Source organism: Vulpes lagopus, chromosome 4 (assembly GCF_018345385.1).
Source record: "Vulpes lagopus strain Blue_001 chromosome 4, ASM1834538v1, whole genome shotgun sequence".
Taxonomy (NCBI): Eukaryota; Metazoa; Chordata; class Mammalia; order Carnivora; family Canidae; genus Vulpes; species Vulpes lagopus.
In genome coordinates, this window is record NC_054827.1 from 47,258,089 (window position 1) to 47,275,595 (window position 17,507).

At 41.0% G+C, this 17,507-nt stretch overlaps 1 protein-coding gene across 6 annotated transcripts in view; it reads left to right on the plus strand.

Moving 5' to 3' along the window:
- Positions 1-17,507, plus strand: part of CALD1 (caldesmon 1) — a 188,341-nt gene that overhangs the window by 161,734 nt on the left and 9,100 nt on the right. For all 6 annotated transcript variants that reach the window (XM_041753119.1, XM_041753120.1, XM_041753122.1 and 3 more), the window contains 6 exons: positions 4,601-4,865; positions 7,834-7,974; positions 13,324-13,367; positions 13,472-13,550; positions 15,507-15,644; positions 16,301-16,396. In XM_041753119.1, coding sequence (XP_041609053.1) covers positions 4,601-4,865; positions 7,834-7,974; positions 13,324-13,367; positions 13,472-13,550; positions 15,507-15,644; positions 16,301-16,396 — 763 coding nt within the window. The remainder of the gene's footprint in view (positions 1-4,600; positions 4,866-7,833; positions 7,975-13,323; positions 13,368-13,471; positions 13,551-15,506; positions 15,645-16,300; positions 16,397-17,507) is intronic.

The window sequence follows — 17,507 nt, forward strand, 5'->3', positions numbered from 1 at the left end:
AGTAGGAGCCTCTATTAGAATAGCCAAGTGCCTACTAGCCTAACTGCAAACAAACTGTGTTCATGGTGAAAGGTCTGCTTGTTCATCTAGACTCACACCTAAGGAAGCCAAGGATAGAGGAGAGACCTGGAAAATTTTCCATGTTCATGGCACCATAGTGCTGAGGGTATACCGGTACTTCCGAGTAGAGATGACAAGGACAAAACTCTTGCTACTGTTGCGAGCATAGCTCATGTTTGATTTAATTACTGCCCCCTTTGATAATTTTGTTTTCTGTGATTAGATAGTTTTCTCTAAAACATGACATAAAAAAAAAAATCTCAACTCAACGAGCAAGGCATAGAAAAAGCAGATTATACCAAGGATTCTATAGAAAGTGCAAAATAGGCATTTGTTTTACTTTCCATCTATTTTTAATGAGGTAATTAAAGTTTTTTCTGATTATAGGAAAAAAATGATACTCATTTTGAAACACTCAGAAAATAGAAGCACAAAAATAAGTACCCACCGCCCACCAGTAACATTTTATCCAGATATTTTTATGTGCATATATTCAAAATAGACAAATATATATAGTATATGTATGTGTGAGTGTAACTATAAATATATTTTTGAGCCTTGCATTGTACATAACAGTATATCATAGTTGCCTTTCTTTTTTTTTTTTAAGATTTTATTTATTTATTCATGAGAGACACAGAGAGAGAGACAGAGGCAGAGACACAGACAGAGGAGAAGCAGGCTCCATGCAGGAAGCCTGATGTGGGACTCAATCCCGGGACTCCAGGATCACGCGCTGGGCGGAAGGCAGGCACCAAAACGCTGAGCCACCCAGGGATCCCCTATAGCTACCTTTCTGAACCATAAGCTTACAGTTAATAATGATAGTTTTCCACCAGATGGATGTACGTATATATAAAATGGATGGATGGGTGTATATCAAACAAGTCATGATTTATTGAACGGGCCCCTAATGATGGACACTTTCATTGTCCAAAATAAAGACTGAGTGACACCTAGTGGAATCCAAAGAAGTTTCCATAGGCGTGTGTTCCAGGCCAACTCCTGTGCACTAACATGATGAACACAAGGAGTGAGCAAACTCATTTCTGAAGATGGAAAGACCTTGAATTAACACAGAGAGATCTTCTCTCTGGAGTCACAGACCTGTGAACTTATAAGAGCCTGAAACAGCAACATCAAGTTTTAAGGGACCCTCTGACATTTGTTTGAGTTCAAAATGAAAGAATTTAACTGTCAAGAACTTAGAACAATATTTTAAAACCTTCTAACCTCAACTCTTAGTAAGAAATAAATTTGACATCATTACCCAGGACACAGCTACATATATACTTAAAACTGAAACAAACATGTCAAGAAATGGTGCTTTCCCTTGCTCTGCAATGCACTGTGATGTTTTCTGTTTTGTTTTTTGTTTTAATATTGATTATAATCCACAATATTGATTTTTTCATCCTTCACTTTAAAAAGCTTGGAAAGGACATAATATACTCAGAACTACCTCAATGTTTAGGGGTCCCTGCGTGGCTCAGCCAGTTAAGTATCTGACTTTGGCTCCCATCATGATCCCAGGGTCCTGGGATCAAGCCCTGAGTCAGTCCCCTGCTCAGCAGGGAGTCTGATTCTCTCTCTCTCTCTTTCTCTCTCTCAAATAAATAAATAAAATCTTTTTTTTTTTAAAAAAAGAACTACCTCAATGTTTAAAAAAGCATGAGATGTACACATAAGATCGGTATTTGTAAATATGTAGTCTTGAACTCATTTTCTGTTTTATTCTTTTTTTCTTGTGTCATCTCTAGAAACACTGAGCCCTTCTCCATGTGGAATAAATGATATCAGACAGTGGTAATTCATCTGTTCCTTAGACACAGCATTAGGGATGGGCTACCTGTGTTCAGGGCTAGTTAAGCATGACCTCACTGCTTGTTAATAATTACTTAAGTAGCTGGCAAGTTGTATCTTTGTCTCTTAGTTAAGGACTATCTGTAACTAGGCACACTTTTAAGGATACCACTAAATTATCCTAAATAAGTGCCAGGAGGATCCAGCTCCAGTGAAAACATAGTCTCTGCTGCAGTTGTCAATACCAATATGTTTGGAGACAATTATCAATGTCAAAACTCTACTAGATAGCAAATTTATTAAAGGAGCTCAGGGTCAATAGGTGGTAATGATCTCCCTCTTCTTTTTTTATATGATTTATGTAAAAACACTAAGAATACCAGTTCTGAAATAAAATTTTAACATAAGGACCCCTGGGATAGTGATCTGTCTCTAGTCTTAATATGTTCCCAATTCTACAATAAAATCCCTATGCATCTCCTTAATCCCCAGAGAAAACTTCAACATAATTTCAATCTTTTCTTTTTTAAACAAAGAGTGATTTTCTTTCTTTTTAAATGTTTTAGAGGGGCATGTGGCAGAGGGAGAGAGAGAGAGAGAGAATCTTAAGTAGGCTCCATGCCCACTGCAGAGCCCAACGGCAAAGCTCGATCTCAACAACTCTGAGATTATGACCTGAGCCAGAATCAAGAGTCAGATGCTCTTGATGCTCTTAACCAACTGAGCCATCCAAGTGCCCCTAATTTCAATTTTATTTCTAACTTGTAAAAAACATCCATTTTCTTGCTGTTTTATGAGCTGTACCATCTGATGAAGCATTGCTTCCACTGGAGCATGGAAGGTAGTTAGGCCTAGACTGTAGAAATTCTAGAGACTTACATGTAGGAAACATCCCTCCCAGACTCTCTAGTCCTCAGGGTAGTTGGTGAGAGGTAGAGGCTAACATGCTGGATTCCATTGATTTTTTTTTTATTTTATGAAAACCATATTTAACTCTCCATATAATTATAGTTCAGTGGAAAGAAAAGTAGAGAAACCCTAGAATCTGGTAGAGAAACACTTGAATCTGGTCATGGCTCTGACTTTCTTACTACCAAAAGTTGGGGCATACTGTTGTCTCTCTCTCACCCATCGCTTCCTTATTCATAAAATGGAGATATTAAGGTAACCTGCAAACTCCTTAGTTATTGTGACTACTAAATGAGCTAATAAATATGAAAAGGGTCTATAAAGCGTAAGTAACAACCCTAACTACACCATATCAGAGCTAATTTAGTAATTTTAAGTCCCAATTAGGAATATTTGTGTCCTGTTGGATCACACAAATTGAAGCTGTAAGGTAATGCCATCACTACGAACTGTCTTGGAGCACCTATGTGAGAATGGACATATATTTCTGTATTTATAGCTCTTAATCAAGAGGCAAAGGGTAATTTCATCTGCCAGAGATCAGCTGCTAGAGTCAAGTTCAAGACAAGGATGTGGATAAGCACATTTTTATTTCAGTGCCTCCCCTAGTTTCAGCCATCTTTTCCTATGTCCAGTTACTGGGCCTTTAAGTCTTCCCTCCTGATCCATGATTCTAGGCAGATCCAAATTAACCGGTAACTTATGGTAGAGAACTTTACTAGGGTCACACCTAGATTTTAGTCCTCCATCTAATAGCATTGTTTTGCGAAACATGCGTTTCTTTCCAGTAACGACTAATATTTATGATGATATAGAAGTCAACATTTTTTTAATATGTGATTTCATGGGATCCTAAGAACAGGCCACTGAGGCAAATAGAACAAATAATATTTGCCCAGTTTTTCCATATTGCATCATGCATGGATCATGGATTTTTTTAATTGTAGTAAAACACATACCATACAATTTACCATCTTAACCTTTTTTAAGCATACAACTTGGTTGTATGTACATTGTATGTAACAATGTTTCACATTGTTGTGAAACATCTCCAGAACTTTTTCATCTTGCAAACTCGAAACTCTGTACCTGTTAAATAACTCCCCCTCCCTACAACTGGTAACCACCATTCTACTTTCTGTTTTGCTGAGTTGACTGCTTTAGATCACTCCTATAAGCAGAACTGTGCAGGATTTGTCTTTTGGGGACTGATTTATTCCAAGTAGCGTAATCTCAAGGTTCATCCACGTTGTAACATGTGACCGATTTCCGTACTTTTTAAGGCTGAATAATATCACACTGTGTGTATGCACCACTTTGTTTATTCATTTGTTGAGGGATATTTGGGCTGCTTCCACCTCTTGGCTCTTGTGAAGAATGCCGCTGTGAACAAGGGTGTGCAAATATGTTTTCAAGATCCTGCTTGCAGTTCTTTGGGGCATATACCCAGAAGTGGGATTGCTGGAGCATATGATAGTTTTACTGTTCTTTTTTTTTTTTTTTTTTTTTCTTGAGGAACCTCGCCACTGTTTTCCATAGCGGTTGCACTATTTTGCCCATGTTCCATTTGCCATGTTGCCACCAACAGTGTCTGTTCGCCCGGCTGTACAGCTGGGAAGCCAAGGCCAAGTGGCAGAGAGGAACCCGATTGGGGCCTTGAGATTCCAGGCCCACCCCGAGCCCCCCTGGGCTGGTGTGAAGAGCCACTGTGTCCTGATGGGCAGTGGAGATTTCTTTTGGCCTGGGATGCAAAGCAGCGTGCGTGCTGGGCGGCGGGGAGGGGTGCCCGAATGGCCTGTGTCCAGCTCCTGTGCATTTGCCCCTGCAGCCGCCCGGGCGCCGGAGCGAGGGCCGGCGAGGCCAAGGAGGCCGAGGGAGCCCCGCAGGTGGAAGCGGGCAAGCGCCTGGAGGAGCTTCGCCGTCGCCGCGGGGAAACCGAGAGCGAGGAGTTCGAGAAGCTCAAGCAGAAGCAGCAGGAGGCGGCCCAGGAGCTGGAGGAGCTGAAGAAGAAGCGGGAGGAGAGAAGGAAGGTGCTGGAGGAGGAGGAGCAGAAGCGGAAGCAGGAGGAAGCAGAGAGAAAAGTCAGAGAGGAGGTAAGCAGGGCGCAGCCCCTCCACCCGGTGACCCTCCTAGCCCAGGGAATGAGGTGGGGTTTTTTGTTTTTTGTTTTTTTGTTTTTTTGTTTTTTCCCGTGGTGGAATGCTGCTGCTCTTTTGAGCATGGACTCTTACAACTACATTTTAAGAATATTAAAGTTGGGGCACCTGGGTGGCTCAGCGGTTATGCATCTGCCTTTGGCTCAGGGCCTGATCCTGGAGACCTGGGATCGAGCCCCGCATGGGGCTCCCCGCAGGTGGCCTGCTTCTCCTCCCTCTGCCTGTGTCTCTGCCTCTCTCTGTGTGTCTGTCACAAATAATGAAATCTTAGGGGAAAAAAAATAATAAAGCTAACGCGCTTGGCACAGTTCTAAAACCTTTATGTGTAGTAATTTATATCCAGTTATAAGAACTTTCTGATGTCGGTGGTCTTATTATCCCATTTTTCAAGTGAGGAAACTGAGGCACAGAGTGGCATTGGAACTTTCCCACATCCCATTTGCCTTAACCCATTCCCCTGTACTGTCTCTCAGTAAAGAACAGAAAGCAGAAGGAATCCCTGGGTGGCTCAGCAGTTTAGTGCCTGCCTCGGGCCCAGGGCGTGATCCTGGAGTCCCAGGATCAAGCCCCATGTCGGGCTCCCTGCATGGAGCCTGTTTCTCCCTCTGCCTGTGTCTCTGCCTCTGTGTGTGTGTGTGTGTGTGTGTGTGTGTGTCTCATGAATAAATAAATAAAAATCTTTAAAAAAAAAAAAAAAAGAAAGAAAGAAAGAACAGAAAGTAGAGATCCAGGATGAAAAGGTCTACAGATTAGACCCAAGAGTCACATGATCATTATTTGCTGATATTTGAAGAGTTTTGATAGATTTTTTTTAATAGTTTTTCTTTTTTTTCATGGAAGAGTAAGGAGACAAGGGCGTCCGTCACAAGCAGGGGCAGTATCTGCTTTGTTCATGACGGTAAACCCAGGACCCAGCACAGTGCCATGCCTGTAGCGGGAGCCCAGTAATAATGAACAGATGAAGGTGCTCCGTCTTTTAAGACAGAACTAAAAACAACAGATAGAGTTACAAGAAGGCAAATCGTGAAAACTGAAAAAAGCACTTAACCAACTACAACTTTACAAGGTGCATTCTTTCCTTTCATCCTGAGGTGCGTTATTATTCTCATTTTATGGGCAAAGAATTGGATTATTTGAGTGGCTTATGTGAGCTACTTGACCGGTAAATGGTGAAATCAGTATTGGGACCTCAATTCTCCAAACCAGCTTAGAGCTTTTCCCTCTGATCTTAAGAGATGGTGACCTTCCAGCACTCGAACCATGCAAAAAGACTTCCGATGGCTTTCTGACATGGATCCTCTGCAACAATTCCCCGACCTGCAAGGGCGGTTTGATTAAGTTATTCCAAGGTATCTTCCAACACCGGCTCTCAATGAGCCAGTTGCCTTTGGCTGGGAAGTGTTTGGGATGCTAGTGCTTTAGAATTAAACATACTTAGGCTGGCATCCTTTGCCGCTTGCAAGCTGGGGACCTTGGTCGAGTTACTGAACTCAGATAAGGTAAGACTTCTTCTCCTTACCTGTGAAATAATGTCTACTTACAGCATTGATGCCCGGATTAAATACGTCATTGCGCTCCCGATGCCTGGTAGTTACGGTTATTCTTATCATTGCTGTTAATGCTATTTAGAGGAGCAGAGTATCAATGAAGGCAGAAAAGAAACACTAACTCTTAGAATTGGATTGGACCTAGTTGATTATCTGGTTCAGCCTCCTACCAAACAGTCTTCAATCAGTGGAGCCACAATAACAAATCCCCGTAGACTGGGTGGCTCATAAACAACAGAAATTTATTCCTCACAGTTCTGGAAGTTAGGGAGTTCAAGATCAAGGCTTTAGCAAATTCTGTGTGTAGTGAAACTCCACTTCCCGGTTCATAGACAGCAGTCTTCCCACTGCGTCCTCACTCGGGAGGACACAGAAGAGAGCTCTGGGTTTTCTTTTAGAAGAGCCCTAGAAGGGCCATTCGTGAAGGCTCCACTCTAACCACCTCCCAGCTCCTAAAACCATCACTTTGGGGGTTAACACTTTCATGTATGAATGGGAGAAGGGCCCAAACGCTCAGCCCATAACACAGAGAATCCTTCTGCCGGATGAACAGCCAGTCTCTCAGAATAGACAGTTTGAAACTATACGATTATCTCAGCAAAACATTCACAGAGGATATGCAACTTGATCAGAGCTCTGAAATGTTTTGCCTGTGAGAGAAAACAGGGGAGGCTATTACAGACCAGGGATGAAGGCACAGAGGGCTTAATGAGACATAATGTGAACTTCTGTGGCTGCTGTGATGCAGTGTCTATGTATTTTAGTTTTGTCAAACCATCTAAAGCAATCTACTCGGTTTATTTGAGGCTGAAACAAGCATAAAATCATCTCTTGGGCAATTTGGCAAGTATAATACCTTAGATTTATGTAACTTTGCACATCAGTTATCCCATCTGTCTTCACAACTGTCCTAGGAAGGAGGGAGAGAAGGGGCATTATTCATTGTACCTACACAGACGCAAGGTCTGCGTTAAATGACCTGACAGGATGGTGATGACAATGATAACGATCACCTTCATACTGAGCACAAGGTCCAGCGTTTCACACAGGCTTTCCTCCTGTAGCCCTCACGACAGCTATTAGTATCCCCATTTTACAGATGACAGACGGAGGCCCAGAGCAGAGAGGTGACGTGGCCAAGGTCACACAGTTGGGAAGCGGCAGCTCCAGAGTGAATCAGGCAGTTGGAGCTGCAGGCTCCGGCCTAACCTCTAGCCACCGCCCTTGAGGAAGGGCTGGCATCCAGTCCAGAACCCGGCTCATTCCCTCTGGGACTAGTGCTCTTTCCCCTACAGCACTCTTTTCTTCTGGCATGAAGCTTGTACTGATGTCCTTGTCACTTGTTCTTTCTTTCCCAGGAAGAGAAGAGGAGGCTAAAGGAGGAGATAGAAAGGCGACGGGCAGAAGCTGCTGAGAAACGTCAGAAGATGCCTGAAGACAACTTATCAGAGGACAAGAAGCCATTCAAGTGTTTCACTCCTAAAGGTTCATCTCTCAAGGTATTTTTTTATTCCCAGAGTGCCTTCTTATTAACACCTGGGTTATAATGTGATGGAAACTTAATTTTAGCCCCTTATGTAGTTACTCATTGTCCAGAGCCTTTGCTTCGTTTATCTTTTTACTCCTTCTCTCAGCCTTTTCACAGCCTCTCTTTGTAACATGTAGGGAGGAGAGAAATAAAGTGGAAAGCTTTGTACCTCTTGTCCATTAGATGCTTTGGTCTGCATTAAAGTGACAGCGGTTATCTCGAGATTTTACTGACCCGTGCCCTCCAGATGCCTCCTGGCTTCAAGCAGTTGGAAATGGAAACAGAAAGTTTATGAACTGGGCAACTGTATTATAAAGGTTTGAGCTGCTTTCCATGCTGGCTGTTCACTTTTTCTTTGTCATTATTCAAAGTAGGGCAGCTGGAAACGGTACTGGTCAAATCTGAAAGCTGTTATCACTGGAGGGGATGAAATGTGACTTGGGTAGGGTCCTTTGCCAGGATGAGTTTGGTCCCATCACTGCCTTCAGGGAGCACAACTCCTAGGGCACTTGGGTAGCTCAGCGGTTGAGCATCTGCCTTCGGCTCATGTCATGATCCAGGGTCCTGGGATGGAGTCCCGCATCGGGCTTCCCTCAGGGAGCCTGCTTCTCTGTCTGCCTATGTCTCTGCCTCTCTCTCTGTGCCTCTCATGAATAAATAAAATCTTTCTTTAAAAAAGAGCACAGCTCCTAACTGATGGAAGCCAAAGTGCTAGCAGGAGAAAAGAGAGCAAGCAAGAGGGAGCCCAGGCAAGGAGATGAGGGAAGGGTTGACATGCAAGACAAAAGAAAACAGAAGCAAGAAAGTGCTATCTATTATTTATACTCAGTTTTCCAGTTATTTTGAAATAACATGTTTTGTTTTGAGAGTGAACGTTTGTGGAACACCCAGCACGGTGAAAACAGTCAATAAGTATTTGCTGAATCAATAAATGGATGAGTGAATCTTCAGAGATTGGAGCTTTTAAGATTTTAATTTCTCCCTCATTTTCCATCAACCTAACTAGGCTAGCATTGACGATGAGCAAAACAAGTAGAGAAGCATAGCCAGGCTCCAGCTGCTTAACTATATGCATGTGTGTGTCTGTAATTGTGTGTGTGAGGTCATCTCACGTGGCCCACTGAAATGACCAAAAGCCAGTTACTTAACATTTTACAGTTATTACCTGTTTCACAGGAAAATCAGCATGTTTGATCCTTAAGGAGCTTCACTTAGTCTTTATGATCATCTGGGTCCCAAGCATAGTCTGACACCTGCCACAGAAGGTCCTTATGTTGAACCCTCTCTTCTCAAGATCTGCTGCAGGAAGAATCAGAACTAAGCCACAGGAGGATTTTATTGTTTAGTATTTGATATTTATAACATACCTAATGGGTGGTATGTGCCATGAGGGAGAGAAGTACAAAACAAGGTCACTGCCCCTATGGCATTGCCCTAGTCAGCTGCTCAGGGGAATTCAAGAATTGCCAGGTAACCAAATGCAGACTACCAGCACAATAAGATCTCAGAGCCGAGTGAAATGAGTAGAGAGAGGCTTTGTGGAGTGGATGGTTTTATGGGGATACACTGAAATTTGGATCTCATAAAGGTATCCTATGTCCCAAAATATTATTTTGGATTCTTAAACCATTTAACAATATAAAACTCAATCTTAGCTTGAGGGCTATGTGAAAACCATGGTGCACATGGGCCATAGTTCGCAGACCCTGCTGTAGAAGAAAGGGCAGGATGGCAAAACAAAACAAACAAATAAAAAAAAACCCAACCAAACAAAAGCAAAGAAACAAAAACCCCAGTCAGTTCAGGCTATCTCTGTGCAGGAACCAGAGCTCATTCTGTTCCCAGTCTGGGTCCTCTGTGTTCCTGGCTCATCAATGATCAGAGAAAGCCATGTTCTCTCTTTCTTCCCTCCTTGAAGTCCCACCCAAACTAAGCTTTGAACAGTCTTGGTCAAAATAAGATGAAGAAAGTCGTAGTCATCTAAGCTTCTAATTGCTCTTCTTTGTAGGAGAAACTATAGCCCATCCTCCTTTTCTTCTTCAAATGTCTCTTTTACTGAATTTTCCAACTTACTTCTCTGGTCCTTCCCTCCACCAGACTCCTGGCTTCTCATTTCATCCAGTGTTGCTTTGGAAGCCATTCATCCACTCCCTCTGCTAAAGAGGCATGTGTGAGCAATCAATTTATGTTTAAGAGAAACAAAACATTTTTAATTCCTACATAACAGAGACATACTTTCAGGAGCAGACAGTCTATTACTTTTCCCCATAGTATGTGCCTTGAAGAATTTGCTGTGGCTCTGGTTTTAGAGCTCAATTTCATATTCTACGACTGAATTCCTACAGTTGTTGATACTCTTGGCCCTGTGACTTTTCTAAGTGGTCATAAGTTAAGACTGTAGAATGCCAGTGTAAGGGAAAACATTTGCTATTTGACCTCAAAATATTATCAACTCATGTATTTTGTTAAGTTCTCATGACTCCTTGTATTCCCTGTCTGGGAAACGCAGAGCCTGGTTTCTCACAGTTAAATTTTGTTAGTGGTGAATGATTTTTCTTATGTAAAACATGCACAGAACAAATTTTAAGTAAATTAAATTTAAAATTGGGTTTTTATTATTGTTGTTTTCATATTTTGGTGGTGGAAGGGGTGTACAGTAAGGAGAGAGCCAATTTTCTAAAATTAATAGCGTGCTTTGCTTTTTCCCTTGAGTTTTTTCGGGACAACAGTGCCACCTCTTGGTCTTCAGAAGAACCAACTGCTCTCCTTAAACTCCTTGTGCAGAAATTGTTAGGTGTATAAAATTTAGTACACTTTGTTACATTATCTAGATTAAGTTAAGGATTTTCCAATAGGAATGAATCAGTAAATGGATGGTGAGACCTGACAAAATGTGATAGTGAAGTCAAGCTGTATTTGATATTATAGATACAAAAGGAGATGTCAGGTTCTGAGAATCTCCATAATTTGAGTTAATGGGATAGCCAGGGTTAGCAAGCTCATCCTGGAGTCAGGAGGATGCTAGAAGTGCTATAAGGAACAAGCCTCCCCTCGGCTGCCCTTCCTCTCTCCTTCCACTTTGTGTTACATTCCTGCACCCACCCCCTGCCCTGCATGTGTTCCCCCAAAATCTTCATGCATGGGTTTGCTCTGCCACAAATGTCCTGCTCCCCTGTAACTCATAACTCATGCAATCCTACCCCCCACCCTCACTTCCATAAACTCATTGATGAAATTCTGTAAACTATAAACTAAAACTACTCAAAAACTTCTCCACTGACCCAGAGAGTCACTTCTCCCATAGCCATGGCATTTTCTTCTTATCTTTACTATGGTTCCTATCATTGAATGTTAAGTATTTTATCCGTATGTTCTACTAATCTCCTCTACTAATCGTGTCCTTCTTAAAGAATGGGACACTGTCTTATACATTGTTGAGGGTTCAACTTTATAGAGTACTCAATATATAATTTATTGGTTAGTTGTTTAGCTGACAGGTTGGCAGGATCAAAAGTAGGATGGATGGATGGATGGATCGATTGATGGATGGTTGGATGGTGACGGATGGATGGATGGATGGATATTAAAAGTGCCAGTGCATTGCACAGTTTCAATGTATTTCACCTTATTCACCCGGGAGCTTTTTCTCCAGTGGTGTACTTCTACATTATATTAAAATCAGAAAAATAAGATTTAAGACACTTTGCATCCCATAAACTCAAGGCTACTGGTAGCACTTTTTTGCATAAAGTTTTATTTTTAATGAGTTGCTTTTATCATTGTGAGAAATCATTGGAAAAAATGAAATGCCCCCGCTAACATCTATAAAAATGTTATTCAACTGCTATTAGAATGAAGCATTTTTTTTCCCAAAAAGCCTAATGTTGTTTATTAATACTGCACAAGTCCCAGGACAGTCCTGGCCAGAAAAGAGCCACTAACACCTCAGAAGACTCTAGGGAACACTGAAGCACACCAGCCTGGGGGAGCTGAGGTCTCATAGATTCCTTGGCTGCCCTGACCAGGGCAGAAGATGGACCCCTTTGGCATGTGTGTGCTTTGGCACAGGCAGTCATATACAAAGATTTTACTATTTGCTGATTTTGGTGGGTGATAAGTGCCAGTAAGTGCCAGAGGCAATTTCTTCCCTGGAGCTGGGTGTCATAAGGAGTCAACAGATAATTGCTGACTTACATAGAACATGTGATTTGAGTGATACAGTGTCAGTAAAATATAACGTCTGATTTAGTAGCTTTAGTTTTAGCAAAGGGAAGTTCCTAGCTTTGAAGAGAAAAAGGATTTTATTAAAGGCTACTGACCTTCCTGTTTCATATGTATCCATCAGTTTTTCTGGCCTTGTTTCCGTCATTCCCCCCTTGGCCTAACAAAGGTTTCACGGGAGCCTCAGCCCTGAGGAGCCATGCCCTAGTCTCGATCTACTCGTGTCCTATCTTCCACATTCAAGGCAAATTAAGTTCAGCAGTAGGCTTGACAGCTGTCTGTTAGAAAGCCAGGCCAAGCAGGAGGTCAAGAGTTCACAGTTCCTAGTTACCTTTCTTACTTGATCCTATTACACATGTAATATGTAGTTAAAACACTGTGGGGAAATTTTGTTAGATAACATGGTCTATCTGTACTCATATAAATATGTCCTAAAGGGCAATAGCATGTGCTTTGGGGGTGGGGGGAGTTGTCTTGAAATGTAATTATTTTGCCACTGATTTGCATTATTTCAGAGGTATTTTTATTCCATTTCTGTCTGGTCTTTAATTTGCCTCCAGAACTTTGTGTATCTTCACTCTTTATCGTTTTCCATTTGTTCTCTCCAAATCTCACTCTCAAATACCTCCTAAGTAGTTTTCTTCCAGCAGAATTACTGGACACAACACCCTATTACTCTTACACACACTCTGGTGCTTTTACTCACTAAGCAACATAGGCTGAGAAACACTGTATATATATATATACACATACATATATACAAATTTGTGTATATATATATATATACATTGTGTATATATGTATATATACAAACATATATTTGTATATATACATATACAAGATTGTATTTATTTAATTGTGACAGACACAGAGAGAGAGAGGCAGAGACACAGGCAGAGGGAGAAGCAGGCAGGGAGGGAGCCTGACCTGGGACTCGATCCCGAGACTCTGGGGTCACGACCTGAGCCGAAGGCAGATGCTCAACCACTGAGCCAGCCAGGCATCCCAAAACATTGTTTATAAACAGCAAGCATGTGTGGCTGAGAAACATTGTTTATAAGCTGCAAATATTAACTGGGTTTTCTTTTTTAATTCCTAGATTGAAGAGCGAGCAGAATTTTTGAATAAATCTGTGCAGAAAAGGTAAATATGGTTGGTTGTTCAAATGAGAATCATCAGCTGTTATATATGGAATGATTCTCTCTTGTATTTTTACGTGTGTGTGTGTGTGTTTATTCACTTAACAGTGGTGTCAAATCAACTCATCAAGCAGCAGTAGTCTCCAAGATTGACAGCAGATTGGAGCAATACACCAGTGCAATTGAGGTGAGGTGGCCTAGGAGTCGGGGACAAACAGAAATTGACTCTGTGGATGAGGGATCGTAGAGGCTTAGGACAGTAATCAGGTCCAGGAACCACATTACTGTGTTAGAATATTAGTGATGCTTCATTATACTTTGAACTAGTTCTACAGAAGAGCAGTAACAAAGATAAATTATAGAAGGTTTTAAATAAATTTTCGTATTCTGCTTTCAGCCAGAATATTCTTTAATGAAGCTGTTACTCTTTTAATGAATGGGCTCATTGGTATTGAACTATATTACTTGTACATTCATAAGCATATCTAAAATTTCCTTAACGACTTTTAAAATATGTTCCCATATGTAGTTTTAACAGTTGCAACCTTGGTTAATCCTTTTTTTTTTTATCTATAAAAACGTTTAGTATCAAATAAAAGTAGTAGTATAAATTAATAGAAATGTGATAGCCAGACCAAGGTTAATCATCATCAATTTCAAACTGATTGCTTTGGGCTTGAAAGGCCACCGTTGTGTTTTTTGTTTTTTGTTTTTTTTTTAAGATTTTATTGACTTATTCATGAGAGACACAGAGAGAGAGAGGCAGAGACACAGGCAGAGGAGAAGCAGGCTCCATGCAGGGAGCCTGATGTGGGACTTGATCCAGGATCTCCAGGATCACGCCCTGGGCTGAAGGCGGCGCTAAACCGCTGAACTACCTGGGCTGCCCTTTATGCTTCTTTCTGATCCAACTTTTTCCCACCACTTTCCCCCAAAAAAGGGGATGGATTCTACACTATTTGGATATAAAGTATATTTCCAAGTACCAAAGCATTTGGTACCTTGCCATTGATCAAGATGTATTTTTTTCTCCTGTTGTAGTTTTAGTCAATGGTTTTAGCCTTCAGATGTATATCGGAATACCTGCTATAAATTAATTGGCTCAGCTTGGTTTGATTTTTCTCCTCTTCTTTGAACTGCAGAGCAGAGATAGCTATACAATAGTTCACAAACAAATGATAAGAGGGCATAAGGAAGAAAGAGGTCTGGATGATTTATCAAATGAATACTCAAGTCCCAACACTCAAGAGTTGCTTTTTCACAAGATTGAATGTCCAATAAAATGTAAGACAGATTGCAGATAGTGATTATCTGTGGTTGAGTCGACCAGAGCTCTAGCAGGCCTTGCAGCACGTGCCCCAGGCCACAGAGCAGGACCACCAGAGAAATGCATGATTCTGGTTATGCCCATCACTACTGCTGGAAACAGGTCTTGAATGCACAGCTTTCATTTTTACATCTGTTCTTTCCTCCTCCTGGTATATTCTCCATACACAGGTCTCTCAGGTTTCCAACACGTCCTGTCGTCGGTCCTTTGTATGTAGAATGGCATTGCTCCTTCTTTTCGCCTCACCACTTCCAAACCTTCTGTTGTCTCTCAGTTTAAATGTCACTTCTTCAGAGCAGCCTTCTTTCTTCCCTAAACTAAGTATTATTCCCCTCATGTATGTTCTCTGGGCATGCTTTATAGCACATTTGTCTTTCAGAACACTTACCACGATGTGAAATAAATACTTGTATAACTAGTTACTGTCTTTCCCTCCTATTAAGATGTTAAGTCCCCTGGAGACTACAGAGCAGACTGTCTTGAGTAGCTCTATAGCCCCAGAGCCTAGCACAGTGCCCTGCACACATAAAGCACTTATCTATTGGAGAAATGACATGAAATATCACCTCCACAATCATTGGTGTCCCAGTAAAAGGTATCATTTCATTTTTGAAAGATCCTCAGCTGTAGGTATTATGGTTTATGTGAGGTCTGTATACCGTCCGAATGTAGCTTTACAACAACTTTTGGTGAAGGTGAACTTTTTAAAATATCATAATGAATTTTGAATGATAATGTTGAGGAAGACAAGCTCACCATAATTTTATGAGAGCAAACTTATCAGCACCCACCCTAAAAATAATTCACACATTTCAGGGAACAAAAACCACAAAACCTGTAAAGCCAGCAGCCTCAGATCTTCCCGTTCCTGCTGAAGGTGTACGCAATATCAAGAGCATGTGGGAGAAAGGGAATGTATTTTCGTCCCCTACTGTGTCAGGCACACCAAATAAGGTCAGTATAGGATTCTGGTCTTTTAATTTTAGAGGTTGGGTTTGTTTTTTCCTTTTTTTTTTTTTTTTTTTAAGGAATCACACTACTTAATTATAAAAGCAGTGAAGAAGATGTTAATTCTTTCAGAGACAATGTGTTCAGGAGCCTAGACTGTGTACTATGCTCTGGCCACAGTATTCCAAATGAGGTGCCTGAAATTAATCGCCCACCCCTGGAGTTGGGAAGGGGGTGAGGTACAGGGGAAAGAAAACCAGATAACATGGTCTTTTTTTTTTTTAAGATTTTGTTTATTTGTTTGTTTGGGAGAGGGAGAGAGAGCACAAATGAGGGGAGGGGCAGCAGGAGAGAGAGAAGCAAACTCCCCACTGAACAGGGAGCTTGATGCAGGGCTCCATCCTAGGACCCTGGGATCATGACCTGAGCTGAAGGTAGATGCTTAGTGACTGAGCCTCCCAGGCACCCCTAACATAGTCTTTAAATATCAAGCTTAAGGCTCATTTTATTCAAACTATAAAATATAGAGATCAATAATTGATTAGTGTCACATGATGGTTATGCAAAGTAATACCTAATAATAGTATTTTGAGGTTACTTATTTTGAGTCTTTTCCAAGTAAAGTTTTTTTTTTCTGTAATAATGAATTATTGACTTTGTAGGAGACTGCTGGCTTGAAGGTGGGGGTTTCCAGCCGCATCAACGAATGGCTAACTAAAACCCCAGATGGAAATAAGTCACCCGCTCCCAAACCTTCTGTAAGTAGCTTCGAGTTATTCTGAAGTTTTTTGATCTCCCAGTTTCCAACACCAGAAGAAAACAAGCTGTTCGTCTATTTGCCTAGGAAAGACAATGCTCCTATTCTTTGCTGTCACCCTGAATAACAAACGAGGAGGGTCTCAGATTTAGAGAGCACATCTAGAGCAGCCCGTACCCTTTGCCCCAGAGGGTAAAATGGAACCACAGTCACCTCTACACCCTGAGTGGAGTAGCTCGCTGGAGCTCGACGCTGTTCACATTTACACTCTTAACCGGTTTGTTTAGCTTCCATTTTATAAATCACAGTTAGGAATCTTAAAGTGAAAATGTCAAATTATCTTGGCCACGTCTCAGTCAAGAGCACTCCTAGACTTATTCCCAAAAGAATGTGTATGTTGGCTATTTTGAACACATATTTTCTAATTTGCCTAATTTCTGTAACTTAACACAAAAATATAGTTATTGGGCAGTTGTTGAAATGATTGCTTTGATTTTATTGTCAACACCTCCAAAGGAAAGTCATTTGGAGAAAAAGAGCAAACAACACAGTAAAACTGGAAACTATAAAAACGGTTATGAATGTTATTTTTGGAAATCTAACATTTTCTTATTAAGTGTGGCTATCTTACTATAAAAATGTCCTCTTAAATTTTTCATTGACTGTCTGTGATAATTGCCTTGCATTTATCATTATAATCAAAAGCCTTATGAAGCTCCCTACTATATATTTGTGGACTTTCTCTATTAAGTTGCTTTTATACCTTTGTTGGTGCCCAAGGGAGCACAGCTTCCATTGGTATAAACTACTCCAAGCTAGAGGTAGAAGAAAAGCCTTGCTAAATCATCAACCGCTGCATTGCTGACCATTTAATTGCATCGTTGGGCTCCATATTTAATCTCCAAAATCATCAGTACAGTTTATCACTTTTCCAATTTAAAACGAAAAAAAAATGGCATTATTTCCATACATTTTGTGGGCATGACTCCATGTAGTCACTTGATTACCATTCAGCCTGAGATTTTTTTGCATGAGGGCTTTCAGGAAGTATAAAACTAATGTAAACCTAAGCTAAAATTGGAAAGTCTACATATTGAAAAAAAAATTCTTTA